This window comes from Sebastes umbrosus, chromosome 7 (assembly GCF_015220745.1).
Source record: "Sebastes umbrosus isolate fSebUmb1 chromosome 7, fSebUmb1.pri, whole genome shotgun sequence".
Taxonomy (NCBI): Eukaryota; Metazoa; Chordata; class Actinopteri; order Perciformes; family Sebastidae; genus Sebastes; species Sebastes umbrosus.
Window position 1 is genome coordinate 25,486,070 of NC_051275.1, and position 21,343 is coordinate 25,507,412.

General features: G+C 37.1%; 1 protein-coding gene across 4 annotated transcripts in view; it reads left to right on the forward strand.

Moving 5' to 3' along the window:
* The first annotated feature begins 5,320 nt into the window (after positions 1–5,320).
* sacs (sacsin molecular chaperone) overlaps positions 5,321–21,343 on the forward strand; it is a 29,156-nt gene continuing 13,133 nt past the window's right edge. Inside the window, exons 1-12 of one of the 4 annotated variants that reach the window (XM_037775117.1) lie at positions 5,321–5,506; positions 9,205–9,261; positions 9,492–9,545; positions 9,615–9,671; positions 12,841–12,991; positions 16,304–16,394; positions 16,477–16,562; positions 17,058–17,169; positions 17,418–17,564; positions 17,827–19,312; positions 20,022–20,113; positions 20,837–20,863. In XM_037775117.1, the coding sequence (XP_037631045.1) occupies positions 9,649–9,671; positions 12,841–12,991; positions 16,304–16,394; positions 16,477–16,562; positions 17,058–17,169; positions 17,418–17,564; positions 17,827–19,312; positions 20,022–20,113; positions 20,837–20,863 (2,215 nt within the window). In that variant the 5' untranslated portion in view covers positions 5,321–5,506; positions 9,205–9,261; positions 9,492–9,545; positions 9,615–9,648. The other 3 variants (XM_037775116.1, XM_037775115.1, XM_037775118.1) reach the window with 3 other exon arrangements.

Below are 21,343 nucleotides of genomic sequence, written 5' to 3' on the forward strand. Positions count from 1 at the left end.
TTATTTCTTTTTTTATTTATTATTATTTCTTTTTTTAAAATTCTGCATGTCTGTATTCTTTTATTTCTTTTTTTAAGTTATTATTATTATTGTTTTTAATTCTGCATGTCTGTATTCTTTTATTTATTTATTTATTTTATTTTTTAATTCTGCACGTCTGTATTCTTTTATTTATTTATTTTTTCTCTTTTTCTTATACATACATGTACACACACATAACATGACGATACCAAGAAGGAAAGGAAAAATAAATAACTAAATAAAAAGATAAGGAAAAAAAAAGGGGGCAGGGAGTGCAGAGCAATCACGGGTTACAACAAACATTTGAACTTATATTACCGACTGACAGCAGTCGCACAAAAATATCCATTTCACATTGCATGTCATTTCAGCATAAACATAATTAAAATAAATAAAACTATATTTCCTGATTAAAAACTAGGGCTGTCAATCAATTAAAATATTTAATTGCAAATTAATCACACATTCTTTATCTGTTCAAAATGTACCTTAAAGGGAGATTTGTCAAGTATTTAATACTCTTATCAACATGGGAGTGAACAAATATGCTGCTGTATGCAAATGTACGTATATATTTATTATTGGAAATCAATTAACAACACAAAACAATGACAAACATTGTCCAGAAACCCTCACAGGTACTGCATTTAGCATGAAAAACATGCTCAAATCATAACATGGCAAACTCAAGCCCAACAGGCAACAAGAGCGTTAACGTTGAAAGCCATATTCAAAACTGATAAAAAATGAAATAAAAATGAACATAAATTAATTTCAGCTTTATATTTTTTTTCGCTATAATATATCACTACCGACAAAAGGAGACAGCATGAATTTCTGTCAACTCTCGTGACGTTGAACCACAGAAACTGAACGGACCTGACATTCCAGGAGATGGTGCTATGCCGCAATTGCTTCACATCAGACACTCATGTAGCGCAAAGACTAAACATTAAACATTATGGCCATTACTAACAGTTCTCCAACCATGTATTTTGTAGTAGCCTATGTATATAGCTGCATTCTTCTGAAACATTAGAGCTGACCCTAACAAAAACAACCTAAAACAAATATATAAAAACTAAACATAAAAATAAACTTTTCTTGAAAAACTTTAACTAGACTAAAACAAGCAAACACACTCCAAAAAGTAAACTAAAATGAAATTTAAAAGTCAAAATAAAACAACTAATTAAGAATTAAAAACTAGGCTATTATAACCTTGGTCCCCTCTTACAAGTTAAACTTCATATCTAGGCTACCAATAAGACCAACTGTTCTAGAGTAAATGGCAATGCAGACTTTTCTTTTTGAAACGTGACTCCTCGTGACATGTGATGCTGGTTTGTAGTCTAATCTGCCCGTCTATTTGGAGCTTGTTGACATTAAATTATTTGGGAAGCTTTCATCTCTATGAGCTACAGATGTCATGACGTCAGTGTGCTGCTCCAGGATTGGCTGAACCTCGGCTGACTTGTTAACTCATCTGTTGGGTTCAATGTCAAGCTACTGAGTTTGTCTGCATGGAAAATAGATACCTCATTCATGGATACAAATCATTCCATGTATGTATTGGGACTTTTTTTTTCCAATGCTGGGCCACTTATAAACTTACCTCAATAAGTTATGAAGTTGTTTAATGTTTAAATTAGATTTTCTTTGAACAAAAACACATCATTGGAAGCTAATTGAATCCCACTGAGTAAACTGAACTTTTAAGAAATATATATAACAGGGAAGAATCCAGTAAAGATTTACTTTTTGCAAATTCCTTTTTAATCTAAATGCATAAGAAAATGCCACAGTTAATAGGCCTATATTATTACATTATACTGACCTACCTAAAGTCTTTCTACAAATATTTAAAAGTACAGTGTGTAGGATTTGGTGGCATCTAGTGGTGTGGTTGCAGATTGCAACCAACTGAGTACCTCTCTGCTCACTCCTACCTTTCCAAGACTGCGGTAACGTGAGGCGCCAAGAGAAAAAAACGTGGTGACACCATTCGTCTCGCACAGATTGCCATCCTTACCATAATAACACTACTTTAGGAGCAACGGAAGTCAGACGGCGGCTGGTGGTACCATGGTTTTGCACGCAGTTCATGTTACCGCAGTTTCACAAGCATGTCAGAGAACTACGGTGGCCGAGAGGTAACTTAAAAAGGTGAAAGGCTTGTTTGGTTTGTCCGTTCTGGGCTACTGTAGAAACATGGCGGAGCAACATGACGGACTCTGTGACCCCTATGTAGATATGAAGGGCTCATCTAAGCTAACAAAAACACAACAATTCTTAGTTTCAGGTGATTATACACTAATGAAAACATAGTTATGAATATTATATTCCATTTCTGCTAATAGATCCCCTGAAATGTTACACACTGTTCCTTTAATTTTCTGACAAACCTTCACATTGTCTTAATTTCCCTGTTGATATGACAGTTAATTTGTGAAGATTGTGGCAACATGAGCTTCAACGGATTTGACAAAAGCCATGTTGACACAAAATGAACATGATCATATCCACCTCTGGCAAAAAAACAAAAAAATGTGTGCAGTGTGCACAGTGGTGTTTGTGTGTCTGCACCAAGGCAAAGACACAGAGGACAAAAGTTCAGCACTGCAGCCAAAGTGGCCAATTACTGTACATGTCTGGGCATGTTTATATCAATTCCAAGAAATCAGTGTCTACTTGCAAATGTAATTAGCGGTTACTTTCTTTCCTATTGTGAAATATTAATATTCCAAATGCTTCATGTGTCACAGCATGACACAAATCTGTTATTATTATTACTTCTGAGTGAAAAGTCTGTCATAATTCTTTCATCGGCTTTATGAGTTTCGTTATTTTTTTTATGAAATCATACAACAATGGTTTCACAGTGTAGCAGTCACAATAAAAATATTCTAATTTTAATGTTTATACTGTACGTATTCATTTCCCCTGTGCTGAGGTTGAATCTAGACTAGTGATGTGCACGTCACTGTGACATGAGTCATCTGGTTGTTAGAGCATTATACTGCAGTCAAAGCTTCTCCTCGATCAAGCTTTGCTGTTGTCTCCATCTACTGGGAGGTTGCTGTCATGGTTTATTATACTGCTGCTGAAAGTTGTGTGTTTACTGCAGACTGCTATAAAGCGTCTATTGAGCAGTATTGCCATTATGGAGTGCATGGACATCATTTCCCACCACATATTCTATTTTATTTTTCTATTTTGTTCTGTTGTTGTGAGGACCAGCAACAGCTCCCTCACTATTTGCTTAAGCCTTTTGTTAAGAAAGGTGGTTCACACAGTTTTCTTTAATTTATAGTTAAATAATACATTGATAAAGACAACGAATTGTAGCATTAGAGATACGTTTATCCCTCAAAATTGTATTAAATGACATGCTGTAATCAAAGCCATAACCTGTCAAAGTTTGAGTCCTTTGTAGAAGCCGATCACGATCCCTCCTGATAAAAAAATGCCCCTGTGGACATAACTCTTTTTCACACTTTTACTTCTGTCCGGCTGCATGTATTTGTAAATAAAAGTGTAAATTGTAGTGGAACTGATTAAACACTTTTAAGCCAATAACATCAGGGTCCAATTGTTTATTTATATTATAATAAATACAGATATTTATGAAAATAAAAATCTTAATTTTAGTCTTAAAACCATTGTGATGTCTGAAGTGTGTGGTTTACGGGGCTAGGGTTAGGCTTCTGGGGGGGTTGAACCCTAAACGTAGGCTTTGTCCAAAATCGCATACTATGCACTACATACTCAACAGGTGTGTTATCGTTCAACATATTTTTGTGTGAATAAACACTGTATGTATCTTTTCGGACGCACTGAACTGTAATTTACGTCGTCACTTCCTGAGAGCCTCCTTGCCGGTTGGAGACGTGTAACCATGGTGACCTGTGCCAACCTCACGTGACCAAAACGGCGGTTTGTGAGAATCAAGTTCTAAATTAATTTAAAATATATATATTACGCCTTAAGCAAAGTTAATTTGTATACTTACAGTTAAATTGACGCGTTATTGATGTTACAGAGCTGTCCGTCAACGTCTGTTATGAACGTTGTTTTCCATACCGCATTGCATTTTGGGATATTTATGCTGCCGTAGTGTCCAGCGTTGCATACTGTAATATTTCACCGGAAGTAGTATGTAATTTGTGTACTATAAGGTTTCGGACATACTAAAATATCTCACATACTGTTTTAGCGTACTAAATAGCATGTTAGGATGGAATTTCTGACGCAACCTTGACCTTAGAGCGGCGGGGGGCTTCAAATCTGAATTTTGCCTCTAGGGCACCACAAGGGCTAGAGCCGGCCCTGGTAGCCTATAGATAGATAGATAGATAGATAGATAGATAGTAACTTTATTGATGCTGAGGGAAATTCAAGTTTCCAGCATCACAGTTCCATAGTGCAAAACATGTTAGTAAAAAGGCAGTAAAAAAGTTAGAAGTGCAAAGTACAAAAACATATACCAGATATAAAAATACAAGGAGATGAAGAAAACTGTTAAAACTGAATATAGTGCAGGGTAACAGCTGTGATACAGGACTATTAAAAAAGTGAATATAGTGCAGAAGAGACTGTTAAAAATGAATATAGTGCAGGGTAACAACTGAGATACAGGACTATTAAAAAAGTGAATATAGTGCAGAAGAGACTGTTAAAAATGAATATAGTGCAGGGTAACAACTGAGATACAGGACTATTAAAAATGTGAATATAGTGCAAAAAGTGATATAGTGCTTGATAATAAAATATAGGAGATATACAGTAGAGACCAGGGGATTAAGAAATGTCAAATATGGAATATAATGTGGGATGAGAACTGAGGTAGAGAGTTTTGTTTTTTTAAATAGACTAAAGTGAAGAATAAAGCTGTACATTATTGTTATAATACAGTAAAAAACAGTCTATAAATGTGCAGAGTAGAGCTGTTGGTGGTGCGCAGAATTAAAAAAAGTAGTTTAGTCTATGAAAGTGCACTGTGTGCATTCCCTAGAGAGGTATATATATATATTATATATATATATGTATATATCATATATATGATATATATATATGATATATATATATATCATATATACCTCTCTAGGGAAAGCACACAGTGCACTTTCATATATATAAAATACTCTATTCTATACGAATGTATTATATAATTTTTGCGCATACTTTACAGCTATAATGTTCCTTGGCAAGTTGACTCCTTATTCTATTCGCCCATCCCATATCTGCTGGTGTGATGTCCCAACAGAGCTTCATTCTGCAGCTGTCGCTTTAAGAGACCTGTGCGTTAAAACCTGCAGTATGAAACTGTCCGGAGGTGTTCACCACTGTTAGATATCTTATATTCCCTTCATACCACCATCTGTGAAGTGTTCAGGTCGTGCTATTATTGCAATCATTTAAAGGAAGTTGTGCAGAGGACAGTGACAGGACAGAGATGCTACACTGATGCTGCTGGTGTCCTCATGTAAGTCTCTCTCTCTCTCTTTCTCTCTCTCTCTCTCTCCAATGCGGCATTAAGATGTGAGCTACTGGGGTGATGGGGCAGTATAGGGAATGTGTTATAGCAATAAGGATATTTTAATATTGCAATACACTGAATATTTTTCTCAAATGGAAATAAATATAGCCTTGGGTGGCTGAAATCGGAGTAGCCTACTATGGTAAGTTTAACCTATTTTTGCATATGCCAATTGGCTCTTATTGTACTGTGTTCAGTAACATACAGGACTGCTATATAGTTTTTTTTCTGCATAGGACTGTGTTCAGTATAGATTGAGTGCGTGTCCTCAGGAAACCCCTTGACTTTGAGTTGATGATGTCACTTTTCTATGTAATGCTGCTGCTTTTTGTCAAAAACAGTGCATCACACTGAACATTGTTTAAAACATATTAGAGATATATGGTATGATCTGTGCATCAGATATCAATGTCAGCTGGATAGTCAGCATCCAGCCAAAATGGAAATAAATAAATAAATAAATAAATAAATAGTGTGATTTCTTAATATATTGTCTAATGCAGTGTTTTATTCTAATAGACCCTTGGCCTTAAGAAATGTGACTGATGAGCTTTAGGGGTGATGTTGTTGTTGTTGGATGAAGTTGATATGCGCATATTGGACTGCAGTGTGCTGGCGTCTGTGAGCCCTTTTGGTGTCCTGACTACAAGTCCCAGAATGCAACGGAATAAACTGCTCAGGCTAATCAAAGTAATGCATCTGCAAGCAAGTCACATTAGTGGGATTTTTAGAAGTCACCTGCAGTCAACTGCAGTGCCATCAACAAAGAGAGCAAGGATGTACTTAAAGTAATGTTACATCAACAACATGGCCTATTAGTGATGCTATATTGCAGTAGCCAATGTGCAGACTCACCCTTCTGAATTACCCAATTTACAGTAAAATAAAATTGAGCAACCATGATGTGTATGAATGAAATAATATAGGCCCCATGTTTCCAGAGTGTGCCACCAGGATTAATTGTAATCAATCAAAATGAATATATGTAGGCTGATCAATTAATTGAAGCATTAAATACCCAAAAATAAAAGACAATGGCAAAAAGGTAAATTCATGTGCTCCCTTGGAAAAAATAACCTATGCTATAAGAGGTAGCCCACAGCTTTTCCATAGGATATGGGATCCATGGATAACTTATATAGAATTTTTTAACGTTTCTAGGGTATTTACTTAATTATTAATTATTATTTTCTACGTGCTGTTTTTCTTTTTTTTTCTCTACATTTATTTAATTTAATAATTTTTTTAAGGTTTCTATCTTACCACCATTAACTATACTACTGTCGTACTTATTACTTTTAATTCTAACTAACTAATTAAATTATTTAAAAAAATATTTTTATGCATTTTTTTTATTATTATTATTATTATTTTTAGTATTTATGTATGTACATATTAAATGTTAAATGTAAGATATAATTTGTTTTGTATTATGGCACCGGTGTTATGTTTTGTTATGTTTGTTATGCTATGTTTGGAAAAAAAGGAATAAAAATAATTTTCCAAAAAAATGACTAAAAGATAATAATATTTCCCAGTAAATAATTTTATTAAGGAATTAATTGGAATTATTATTATTATTATTATTATTATTATTATTATTATTATTATTATTATTATCATCATATTTTAATATATTCAATTGATATTGAGTTCTTCTGCCCTCAAGTGGCCAAGAAACAAATTGATGCAGCTTTAAATTCTATGAATCAACTTGACCCTTCAGCACAGAAGCTCATTGTTTCTATACGGATGGTTTCAAGCCCACCCAACGAGCCTTGGAAGGACTCCAACTCTGCAGGTCACTCACTTATCAAAAGGTTTACTTCCGGGTCACAGGGCTAGAAGAATAAGATAGAGTAAGAGCTCTTTGATTCTTCACACTGTAATATATAGTCTCTGCAGACTTGTGAACTAAAGATAAATTTGCACCATGTGTACACACTAGTGTGCAGATTTACAGTATCAAAATATAGTTTGTAGGATAGCTAACAGTTATACAGCAGTTAAGAATGAAGAGATTGATGCCCACAATTAAAGTACAACACATGCGGAGGGCAAAATATTGTTTCTCATCAGTCTTAGTGTTACAGAAGTAGCGGATGCTTGTAAAATATGTAATAAAGGTCAGTGTATCTTTTGGTCATTCGATTTTCCTTTCACAAACGGATATTAAAAAACAAAAAAATAAGTGGTTATTTGATTTTCGTTTTAAAGTACAAAAAATAAAATTTAAATACAAGGCGTTTTTTCCTTTATCAGGGTCAAAAAGGAATGAACTGAACTTAAAAAAAAAACGGGTTGATTTTCATTTTCTATTTCTAAAAACAAAAAATAAAATCACTAGAAGAGAGAAACGAATAAACACCCCGTTTTTTCATATTCTGCGACCGGAAGTTGCCATTTACAAAGTAAGAGCACGTATGAGGGCGGTGCTGCTGTGTAACTGAAGGTGATGGACATGGATTAGTACGTATTTTTTTGAAACAATAAAAAAGTTTTTAGGAGATTATTATCCTGAAGTGGGGATGGGAAGGATCTCAGTTTCTAATCAGATTAATGCAGTGTTTCCCAAACTTTTTATCTGGGGAGCCACTTTTTAAACATGACAAATCATCACAACCCAATCCACAATAAACCTTATCTATAAATCATGAGAAGAGTGTATTTGTTCGTGATCATTTTTACTGCCATTTCCTTATATTATCCTGAATAGGTAGACCAGCTATTTTGAAGAGATATAAGTTTGATTGTTTTATGCATGTGTTACTGAAAACTTATACACGAGACAAAATAAATGCATTTAAGTGGAGTTAACAGGCTGTTTTTTTCCTCTCATCAGTAAAACAGAAAGAATACGCTGGTCTTTCATATTAGATTCAATGTTATAAGTAGACTACGATAATCACAACAATACAAACATTCAGGCTCCCTCATGTATTTTTTGTTTTTAGAAATAGAAAATGAAATCAATCCGTTTTTTTAAATTTAGTTTTGATTTTTAAACGTTTTGTTTACTCAGTTAACCGTTCTTTTATAATGTTTTTAAATTTGTATTTCTCAAAATGATGCTGCTTCAAAAGTCCCTACACGCAACCAGTAATTGTTTGTTTATTGTTTATTTGTTTCGCACAATTTTAGACTATACAACATAACAAAAAAATAAATGAATAATATACAGTGCAGGAAGAGGCAAAAAAAACACTGTGCTTATCTGAAGCCTCCACCTAGAGACAAGATTAATATAAAGAAATAATATGACTACATAATAGTGATAAACACATATATAACAAATATCTAAGATATTTTCTCGTAAATATGACTAAATTTAGTAATTTGTGTAAACTCAGTCATATTCACCTAACAAGGTAAAGCTACACAGCTGATTGCAGCCTGTGAACCAATGCAACTAAAAGTCCAAAGATAGTTCACACCAGACTGTGACGTGATTTAAGACGAAGCCGGAAGTAACCGGGAGTGACTCCTCTTGCTTCGCCTCCACAGTGTTTGCTCCCCCACCACCACCACCCCGCAGTGTAATTCATTATTATTAGCACATCGCCTTTGAAGGAGTCAGTATGTTGTTTGGAGGAAGGATCATCATAACTATGTCACTTTCCTATTGTTATTAATATTGTTTCCAGGAGCACAGCCTGTCCTGAAAATGGATCATCTTTGTGAGAACGACGCGCAACGGACAAGTGAGTTGTTGGGATAACCCTCCGTAAAGAGGCTAAACAAAATCACCCGGTACCGGCGTTACACGGTTAAAAAGAAAGCCTCTTAAGCCACAGTCACAACAACAACATGTTGTTTGTGTCTTATTGTGTGGTATATCTCATTATTATTGTGTTGGTATGTGTTTATCACACATTTATAACCGATCAGGCAGGTGTTTTGAGGAGAATAACGGTTTCTTGTTGTGTGACAGCCGTTATCCGGGAGGAGTATCCCTCCGCGCAGTGCAGAAGATAGTCCCATGAAGGTGTGTGTGTGACAGCCGTTATCCGGGAGGAGTATCCCTCCGCGCAGTGCAGAAGATAGTCCCATGAAGGTGTGTGTGTGCTGGGACACAGAGCAGCAGCGAGATGGCCAACTGTCCAGACCCATGGTGAGTTATACTGTTAAAATATTACTACTGGAAACATTTACTATCTACTAGTTTAATGTTTTAGGTTTCTCCACAACTGAACTGACAAAAGAGATTTTTTTTTTAATTTTATTTTATTTTTTATTTAACCTTTATTTAACCAGGTTAGTCCCACTGAGATTAATAACCTCTTTTCTAAGGGAGACCTGGCCAAGACCAGGCCAGCAGCAAGAACACAAAGTTGCAGACACAAATAGAGATAAAATACAATTCACAAACACTAAAAGCACTACAATTTGCATTAAAAGAGAACTATCTAAAGACAAATGGGGGGACAAATGCTACATCAAGCATATGAAGGCACTGAGCAGAGGCGTGCATGTACAAAACATCTCCATAATCTAAAACCGGTAAAAATGTTGCAGAAACAAGACATAGAGATAATAGGAATAACAACATTTTCCAGGCTCACTGCTGCATTGTGTCAGTCTGTATCTATCTTCATATAATAATAAAGCACTACTGGTCCAGTATCGTTTATTATTGGCTGCTTTTCAAAACATCCTATTCTGGCTGCCACACCCACTTCATGCAGCTCCAGAGTGAATGCACCATTTAGGACTTGGCTGCATGGTTTCCAGTCAGTGCCCAGCTGCTGAATAAGCAAGAATATATTTTGCTTTATGGCTGTTAATGTATTGACAGGCTAACTTATGCCTTTGCCTTGCATAAGTAAAACACCAATTATTATGGCTTCCTTCTTAATTTCCTTTAAGCCATAATATTAGTTGAAAAACTGTTTCCGCTCTTGGCGTCCTGAAGCAGCTGCGCTGTGCACAGCTGATACTAAAAACTATGACAGCATCAACTGGTGCCAATTTATCAACAATAGGTAGAATAAAACAACATTCAGCAAAAATTCTATAATAACATTTCAGCATAATGTAATTCAAGTGTTCTGAGAGATAACTAGACTCCTGCACCTCCTCATGGCTCTGTTTTCAGGCTTTAGAAAATCGAATCGTGACGGGAGACTTTGACCAATCACAGGTCATTTCATTGAGCGAGCGTTCCTATTGGCTGTGCTCCGGTCACTTGGTGTTCCTTCACCAGATTTCACTATGGCGGCAGCGTCACAAACTTTCTCATTTTACAGCTAAACCGTGCGATACAAGATGATTCTGAAAACATTTGAGGAGAGAAATAGGCATTAACATAACATAATATTGATTCATATTTAATCAGCGCTGCCTAGTTTGACCGTTTGGTCGGAGTTCGCAAGTGATTGACAGCCGGCTCTCATAGACGGCATCTAGACAGCAGACCTCAGATCAGCTCTTACTGCTTGTTTTCCTCCGATATGTGAAATCCTGCAGATGCCAGTTAGGAGCACCGGAGGACACAGAGGCACATGATTTTTTTCAGGTTACCTGTTTCATGTACTACTGTCACGATATAGCAACCGATTTATAAAAATAACTTTTTTTAATCATATTTGCTCCAATCTCGCCTACTTCAGCTTTAAATAGCAGCATAGTCCATTCTAGAGTGGGTGGTAGCCAACATAATGGTCATGGAGGAAGTGTTGACCAGCAACAAAATGACAGAGGTTGAAGGCCTACTGATGGGACACAGCTCTCTTGAGGGGGATCTCAAGGCTTTAACTTCACACTGCAGCAGTAAGGCTGCAAGCTGTGTGTGAAGGTATACAAGGGGTGTAAATCAGAAGTTTCCTCACTATACAATATTATATTAATTCTTTGGACGATACGATATTTGCTGATATTACAAAGTCTGCCACGATTTCGATTCAATTCAGGGGCTTGCGATCGACATATGAAGATATCATATGCCCAGTTAACACAATTAGGGATGCACCAATCCGACTTTTTCAGTCCCGATACCGATAGCGATACCTGGGCTTTGGATATCGGCCGATACTGAGTTCTGATCCGATACCAATTGTTTAATTAATAAGCTGTATGCCTCACTGTGTGGAAGTGACTGGGATCATTCTTTTATGTGTAAGGCAACATCAGACTTGACTTAAACATTGATTTTCCTAACTTTGTAAAACAAAAATGTAACAAATACATACATAGATATAAATGTATTGAATTGTTATTTATTATTAAAATAATAAATCGTACACCAGCAACTTGGTAAAAAATCAATTCAAGTGTAAACCTTTTAAATGCAGAAACAAATTGGTCGAAACTTAAACAGGAATTCAAATTCCAGTATATAATGTATGTAGTATTTAAACATAGAATAGATCGTTCCCATTGTCACCGATATCCGATTCAGCTATATGAGTCAGCATCGGCCCGATATCCGATCCGGTATCGGTGCAGCCCTAAACACAATCAGTTACTTTTACATCAACTCACTAAAAGCAACTACAATATGATTTGATAAGTTTATTTCTGGGCTCTGTAGGAAGGAGGTGCACTTGATCAAGTCATGGGAATTTCAAAATAAAGGCGCATCTTAAAGATGATATGTATCTATGATTTCACTTTGCATCGGTGATATTGGATTGTTGATCATTGAATCGATATATTGATCTAGATCGATGTATCGTTACAAACCTACAACTTAATGTTCTCAAAATCAAAATCTAGAGCAAAATACAGATGTCTAAATGGCACTAATGGACCATTAACAGATGGACCTGGTGAGGTTTCTATTCTCATGTTTCTTCCTAACCTAAACCTTGATCAATAATGACTGTAAGAAAGGCTATTATGTCATTTAGAGTTGAGATCAAATTTGGTCTTTGACCTCCCTTCCTCTGCTATTAAACTACCGTGACTATGTAGTCTGATCAATGCATACATAACGGAGCGCTCCAGACAAACTTAATATTGTACATGCACAGATGACTCCATCCGCAGAATTTTAAATAAAAGTGCACAAGTGTTCAATCTTTAGGGCGTCCTGGTAGCCTAGTGGTTAAGACACACGTCATATAATTATATAACATCCCCTGTTGCATTAATACTCCTCATTCTCCCTATGTTTCCTGTCTGTGTCTCTACTGATACTATCAAAAGAAGACAAAAATTCAAAACAAAAAGTCTTCCGACGGCTTATAATGCTAATGATTGTGTTGCTAATTCCAAAGCTCTAGCCACACCCCACACAATTTTATCCAAACTTCAAACTAAATTTATCTCTTTTTTTTTAGGTTGCCACGGGTGACAGTTAGTCACGAGTACATTGGCCCGAGGTCCTACCAGGTCTCTCCCTTCACATCTGTTGAAGACGTCAAACAGTTGCTCTACGAGGAGACGAACCTTCCCGTCAAAGAGCAACGGCTGACTCACAATGGGAGAGTGGTATGTTGTTTTTTTGCTATAACAGCAGAGTAAATATACTATACTACCAGTACTACTGCTACTACTACTCATAAAGCCAATTTGTCACAACAAAACAGATCCAAATCATCTAGCAAAATGGTTATTAGTTGATAATTAGGAAACATGTCTGTTCATACACTGTGTGTGCGTGAGGTTAATGTTTTTCATTTTTAGGTTGCTGCTTGTTCATTGTTTCGTTTTGTACTGGAAGGCTCCGCTAAACTATTTTCAATCAGAAAAATATAAGAGGCGCATGACAGTAGAGCAAAGAAAAACATTGGAAAGAAGCGTTGCTTCTTTGTACAAAACACAGAAATCTAGGTTTTGAAATTGGCCAATAATAAGTATATAGTTAAATCAAGATCCTATCCCAGTCAGTGTTGGGTGAAGGTTTTACATTGTTGTCATTCTTTGTTGCAAGGCATTAGTGTAGTGCTCATGACTCAAGTTTATTTTTGTTGTACATGTTGTATTATTTGTTTTCTTCTTGGCTATTTGGTTTGCTTGCTGTTCTGTGGTTGTGACACATTTTACCAATAACACACAAAGAGAAAAGGAATAACTGAGGATCCTTTCTCTGATGGTAATTGCCAGCAGCAGAAAAGAGATCTATTTGAATGACCTCGTGCCATAACTGCAGGACATTGACCTAAACCATTGACAGTGCCTTCATTGTTGAGGTGCTGTGCACCAAGTTTCCCTCACAGGTTTAATTTGTTGTTTTCTGTGAACAGTTAATTTAATCATTTTTTTGGGGTGTTACTGATCTTATGACTGATTTGAGCACGGTGATGGTCATAATTATCTATCTTATCTTATCTTTACTGCGGATTTGTGCTGGATTGCTACAGTGTAATGCAGCAGTACTCGGATGACTGCAGTCAAATGATCTGACTCATACTGAGGGCATCATGACTAGGCACCTCATCGGCACAGTGTATTGGAACAAAATGCAGTAGTTTGCTTTCTTAGCATATAAAACAAAATAATTGAAGTACAAAAAAAACCTAATATATATCTTCAGAGTAATTTCCAACATTTTAGAATAATCATTTCTTCTACCCTGAAATGGCATATTTTTATAAATACATTATAAAATTATACGTCAATACTTTTTATGCAGTTTTATAAATTAAGGCTTACTATAAACATCTTATTTAGAATTAAAGCAATGTGTCCTTGGTGTTAATTTGATTAATTAGTTACTTTTGTGGCAGATAAATGCACTGTGTGGCTCTTAGGGCTGCCGATTAGTCGATTAATTGGTCGTTTTGGTCTTATTTCTTCAGTCAATTAATCATTTTTTTAATACTTTTTTCATGCTGAATGACTTTTATCCAAAAAACGTATGAGCACATCTCTGGTAAACACAAGATTTAAAGTGGTGCTTTTGTGTGATTCTTTGTGGAGAAACTCGGTTTCACACATCTCTTCATTAAATCAACTAATCGAATAGTCCAATAGAATAAAAATCGTAAGAGTGTTAGTCAACTAAGAATTTCTTTGGTCGAGGACAGTGCTAGTGGCTCTTGTGTGGTAGTTTGGATGGTCGTATCAGTATGTGGCCTGACATAACTGGACTTGATCCCCTGTCTTTGGGTTCAGCTGATGGAAAGCACCAGGTGCTGGTCAGTACTCTGCAGCACCCCCTGATCTCATAAGCAGAAATTAGCTGCAAGCCACTCCTACATACTAATACCACATATACCACAAGGTCAGCTCCGACAATGCAGATAAGAGTTTTAAATAAAAGGAATATTTAAATCTTGAATTACTGTTTCCTAGAAAAAGGATGAAAAATATTTCCATTGCTCCTTACAGATGTACGTATATATTTCAAGTTGCCTTCCTGTTCTGCCTAATGCAATTAAAATGTGCAGCAGTCTGATGGAGGAGGCACTGTGCCAGACACTGTACTTAGCAGAGGAGTGGTATGCCTTTTAGGGGAAACTGAGAGGCAAGTTAAACTTGTTCTATGTGAGTTTCAAAAGCATTCTTCGATGTAAATGCCTGTCTGATGGTGCTCTCAAATTAAATAAAACATTCAGTCCAGTAGCCAAATGGGGTAAAACGCTATTACACTAGTAGTATACACAACAGTTAGGAGGGAAAAATGTACAACCAAAGCACTCTAATCTATAGATCAGTGATTCTCAGAATGGGGTCCGTGGCAGTCTGTCAGGGAAATAATATGCTATAAATTATAAAAATGTGCTTCATCATTAGAAAGTGCATATCTAGAGATGGGGACCATCTGCACCAATAAAACGAGCATATTGTGTCCATTACTCCCCATGTTAGCTTTGGGCCAATAGAAACTCTGATATAATCGTAACACATTTCAAATTGAAATTGTGTATCACTATGAAACAGGTCTGAAGAATTTATGTTGTAAAGTACAAATTTTAGTAAGCATATACTTAATAATTTTTTGTTATGATTAAGAGGGGGGAATGTTCTCCCTGGCTCAAAAGTGTTTGAGAACCCCTGGGATGAAAGTTGAATGCACAAGACATAAGATCATTTAAATGTTCACCTATATTGCTGAAGTCTGAGTATGTTCTGTGTGGCTATATTTCCACCAATATCAGTGTCTTTTCTCACACGTCTTTGGCATCCTGAGACAAGAATACAGCTTGTCTACTAGAGCTCTCCGTTCCCCATATTAATTATGAATGTGACATTAAAGACTTAAAATCCTTCATCAATGAATTGTAAAAATGATTATTGCACGGTGCAGCAACCATGATGACAGAGATTTGCTTATGCAGAGCTCAGTTTGCCAGACAGCATGTTGATGTGCAAAGACTGCTGAGTGCAGTGGGTCACAGAGTCACCTTGAAAAGCCTCAAACAGCCAGAACAGCAGTATTGGGCCTGGTGCCAGCTCTGGCTCCCTACTGCATCGATTCTGAAAGACGCACCAGGAAACGATACTAATGCGTGCAATAATGCCGCCCAAAAGATTTAACCGTTGCTGGGGTGAGAGTGATGATGCATTCATTTTGATAGGAGGACAGAAGTCTGTTAATAGTTGTCATAAAAATGAGAGTTGGCTTTCAAACTGTTTCATGAGTGCATTGAGTAATAAAGTCGTTTATGGCAGAAGTAATTGGTTCATCATTCATTATATTTTTCACTATAACATTTTTGTGACACATAATAGTAGTTTGTTGAGTCCATTTTCTCTATATAACAGATCAGGCCATTACAAATTGATTTGTTTTCCTCAATAAAACACATTTTTGTCATATGTTAACTTATGCGTTGTGTCCACATCCTACCTTCCTAGCTGGATGACGGCGTGCAGATCGGGACCTTGGTGCCTGCCGGGAGCCCAGAAGTGTCCGTCACACTGGAGGGAAGAGGCCTTAAAGGAGGAGGTAGGATTAAAACCACCACTTATCTTATCTGCAAAAATAAAGTTTTTACAACAGTGAGACTTACTCAGCTTGGCTTTTACAGGGAGGTTTGGACAGACTACACCACCGCTAGTCGAATTTCTGAAAGATATTCTGAGGAGGTACCCTGAAGGTGGACAGATTCTGAAAGTAAGTGCTATGTTACATTATTATTTCACATTTTTCACAGACATTAAAAGCATATTTTTTGTGGATGTTGACCTGATACATTTTCTTCAAACTGGAAAAAAACAATACAGTTTTTAATACAATTGCCTCTTCTTTTAGTTGTTGTGTTAACAGGCTATGGACGATATTTCTCCCAGGCAAAGGCTTTAGTCAATAACATCGCTGTCATGGGATTTGGAGTGCGAAAATATGTCAAGCTTGCACAAAAACAAAGGGCATAGTTTTATTTTGGCTTTACTTGCTGGCATCAGCTATATTACCATATATGGTAGCAGCATTGCCAGGGGTTAGGTCCCGCTGGGGCCGTCCATTCTGATAATGAGCTCATTTTACTGTAAGGCTTTTTGGATAAAAGCATCCACCAAATAAGCTGATGTCATCATGCACATTACATTTCTTAAAAACACATTACAGACCCTGCCTTCATAAATGTGTTTGTTGTGTCCGATTTTGTAGGAGTTGATTCAAAATGCAGAGGATGCCGGAGCCACAGAAGTCAAGTTCATGTACGATGAGACAGAGTATGGGGTCGAGTCACTGTGGTCACCTAATATGGCTCAGCATCAAGGTGAGTAGTTACAGTTAACACAGCCCTTGTGTTGGCAAGAGTCTGTCCTGCTTACCTTAAGTATCATTAAGCAGGTGCTCTGTAGTTGATCCTCTGCTCTGACCTGCCTGTAAACAAGGAAAACACAAATACATTTGTTACAGGAATTATTGAAATAATACATTTTACACTGTACCTGTACTGTATATGTATTTTTAGGTTGTCTTAACTTGTTTATGCTGACCTGGTTTCAACTCATCGTGTTGCAGGTACGGCATTGTATGTCCACAATGATGCTGTGTTCACTGAGGAAGACTGGAATGGGATTCAGGAAATTGCGAGGAGCAGGAAGAGAGAGGATCCTCTGAAAGTTGGACGATTCGGGATTGGCTTCAATTCTGTGTACCATATTACAGGTGAGGACTGTCCCGAAATGCTAATTATAATTTCTGTTATCAAATGCTTACTTACAGTACAACCTATTTCCTCATGAATCAGCCTAAGAAACAAAGAATATTCTGTGTAAAGAATTGTTTTCTGTATAATGTATGCATTAATGTATGCAAGTAATTTGGCATTTTTGCTTGAAAAATTAAGTGAAAGGACACTGATAATTGTACACTATAGAATTATCAACAATTAAATTCATATTTTTTTGTGTGTCTTCTTACTGTTTAGATGCTCCCAGTATATTCAGTGGAGACCAGATTGCCATGCTGGACCCTCATCAGACCCTGTTTGGTGTGCATGAGTCTGGGCAGTGTTGGAACTTGAAGAAAGACATTAAGGAGATCACAGAACTGACCGACCAGTTTACTCCCTTCATCGGGATGTTTGGGAGCTCGGAGAAAACCATTAAGGATGGCAGCTTTCCTGGAACGTTGTTCCGCTTCCCGCTCCGCCAGACACCCTCCCAGCTCAGTGGCAACATTTACAACAAAGAAAAGGTTTTGGAGCTCTTTGAGTCTTTCAAAGCGGACGCAGACACAGTGCTCCTCTTCCTCAAGAGTGTTCAGAAGATCTCCTTGCATGTGCGTGAGTCTGATGGTACAGAGCGCATGTTGTTTCAGGTTACGGCAACAGAGAATACTGATGATAAGTTAGAAAGGCCGAACGCACTGAAGACACTGGGTCAGGCTGTAGACAGCTACAGCAACGGGGTTCCCAGTTCTACCATCACGTGTGTCACCTACCAGGTCAACATCGAGACTCAGGATGAAACGGTTAAAGAGACTCAGAGGATGACGTGGCTGGTTTGTAATGGAGTTGGGGGCAAAGGAATGTGTGCTGAGTTGGACTCTCTGGCAGACGATTTGAAGTTCATGCCAAATATTGGAATTGCTCTGCCTCTTACTCTGATCAATAAAGAAGAAAAAGGTGCCACATCAGGCTTCTCAGGACGAGCTTTTTGCTTTCTTCCTCTCCCCCCCGGGGAGGAGAGTGAGACAGGGCTTCCAGTTCATGTCAGCGGCTTCTTTGGCCTCACAGACAACCGTAGGAGTATCAAGTGGCGGGAGGTGGATCAGTGGAGGGATCCAGCTGCCTTGTGGAATGAGCTGCTTATAATCAATGTCATCCCTAAGGCTTACTTCACGCTCATCACTGAGGTTATCAAAAGGGTACAGACAAAAAAGGACCAAGACTTTCCGTTGTCCCCTACAGGGACCTACGGGGCCTGGCCAGATCCCAAGCAGGTCAAGTCCCGCTGGAAACCCATCCTCCAGCCGCTGTTTCATGACTTGCTGCAGCAGCAGGTCATCTATTCCCTCAGTGAGAGCTGGATCCAGGTGGACCAGGCTGTGTTCTCAGAGCTGGACGCAGACGAGGACATTTCAGAGACTGTGATCAACTACCTCCAAAGCTCAGGAACGCAGGTGGCAAAGGTGCCCGCTGCCTTGGACTCTGTCTTGGCTGCCTACATGGCTGAGTCCACTGAAGTAAAGAAAGTGACCCCGTCTTTGTTGCGGCAGGTGATCAGGAAGTTCAAACACAAAGGTCCGTCACAGGAGAAGCTGCTGCTGCTGGAGTTTGCGCTTAGTGACGCCAATTACAGTGACCTCATAGGACTGGAGCTCCTGCCGCTGCAAGATGAGACATTTGCAGCGTTTTCATCCTCTGTCACTGAAAAGGATGCCATTTACATTCTATCTGAAGAATACCCCAGGTAGAGATATATCGAAATAGTGTATTTTCACTACCATGTTGTTGCAATTCTTGTCTAAATTACCTCAATTCTTTAGTCTCTCATTAAGGTACATTTACCTTTGACTTCAAAAATGTTTTTAATAGGTGGAAACTATTAAAAATTAAAAAGCCATTAATTTAAATATGTTGTGATTTAGGCTGGCTTTAAATAGGTGCACCTTCAGTTTGTATTATTAGTGTATCTCTCCTTTATTTATATACATATACAAGAGCAGATAGGAGTGTGGATCATTGTGCATGGCTTTAGTAGGGCTACTGCAATTTGCAAAGACCATTTTTAAGGTGAAACATTTCTATATCAGAAAAGCAGATGCAAATTTGTGCAAGAATATTAAAAATATTGTAGGTTTATGCATGCTAACTGAAACACAAATTAAATGAGAAAGTGCAAATGTTGCTGTCTTTTCATGAACATACAGCAAATTTGATCCTTTTTCAGATGGAAGTGTGTCTTTTAAACAAACTTCATCCAGCTATATTATTTCGGCTCAGCTATATTGTATTGTTCTTTTATTTTATTGACTTATTTAGAATAAAATGACGAGATCAATAATAACATCAACCATTGTAAATGTAAATCATTCAACATTAAAACACATGTACACGTAGAATTGGGTTTGTTTTAAAAAATAAAGTCTCACCTTTTTTTCCTTTTGCTTCGTCCTCAGGTCTCTTTATCCAGGACTTGAGGGTCGGTTCCTATTGGAGAGCATTAAACCTTCAGTAATGGACAGTTTGAAGAAAGCAACCAAAAGCAGAGGTAATGTAACATATTGAATTTACATGTAATCTCTTCCACATAAATCCATGTTATGTATAAATAACCTTCGTCCCAAACAGTGACCAGAAGACTTTTATACTGTGACATATTTTTGACCAATTTATTTTTAATTTTAAAAATAATATGTGACAGTAAAGCTGTGATTAAATTCATAGATTTTTAGGGGCAGCTTAAAGAACTGTGCAAAATATGATTTATAGATAATTATAAAATGTCCCAGTGTGACTTTGTGGGTTATGTGGCCATGTTGTAGTAACACTTGGTCACCTTACTCTCCTGTAGTGCCAGCAGGGCATTAAAGTCACTGCTAATAGATCATTTATGAGTGAGAGACGGAAAGGGAAAGAGAGAGTGAGCATGCTGATTCATGGAAGAGTTGTTTTTGTGCTACACATTCCACCCAACCCACGAGATCAGATCCTGAGTGCACTCACTCACTGCCATACTTAACCATGATTGACAAAGGGCAGTGAGCCAGGCAGAGGAAATATGCTGAATAACAGATTTGCCCTTTAAATCCAAGATGAAATACACAGAGGATATTGTAATTTAACATTTAACTAGAGCAATGTGGACTCCTATTCATTTTTATTTTGACTGAATTGAATTTTTTAAGAAATGTAGTATTGCCACTCCATTTTTCAAGTAAAATTCGGGTCAAATTCATCCCAGAACTCTAAAAATGTGTCACTTGGTTTACAGTGCAACAATATCTTTTGGGGTGCTCAGGTAGGTTTTTCAAAGTGTGTGAAATATTGATCATTTTACTATTAACTTAAACTAATGCATGACTGTAAATGAGCATCATGGTAACTGCAGTATCTCACAGATACGAGAAGTAAAACAAACAACAACTCACATGTTTAGTTTCTGAAAAGTCCTGTCCTAAACACATTCACTCATCATCAATCTGACGTACTTTATACAGGTTACCTGTAAGTGGATCATGGTGCATTTTATGACTTGCAGTGTTTTTCTAGGTACGTGTGTCTTTGAGAAATGGTTTCCCCTACACTGAAATTATAAGAATGGGTTCAAGATTGATTGGATTTTAGTATAAATTCAACAAACTGTGTGTGTGTGTGTGTGTGTGTGTGTGTGTGTGTGTGTGTACAGAGTATGGTTTGTGCAAGTGTGTTTACATCAATGTGCTGCAATGTTGCTTTAAGTCTTGAATGTTGAGTATGAAATATACTAATTATTAATATT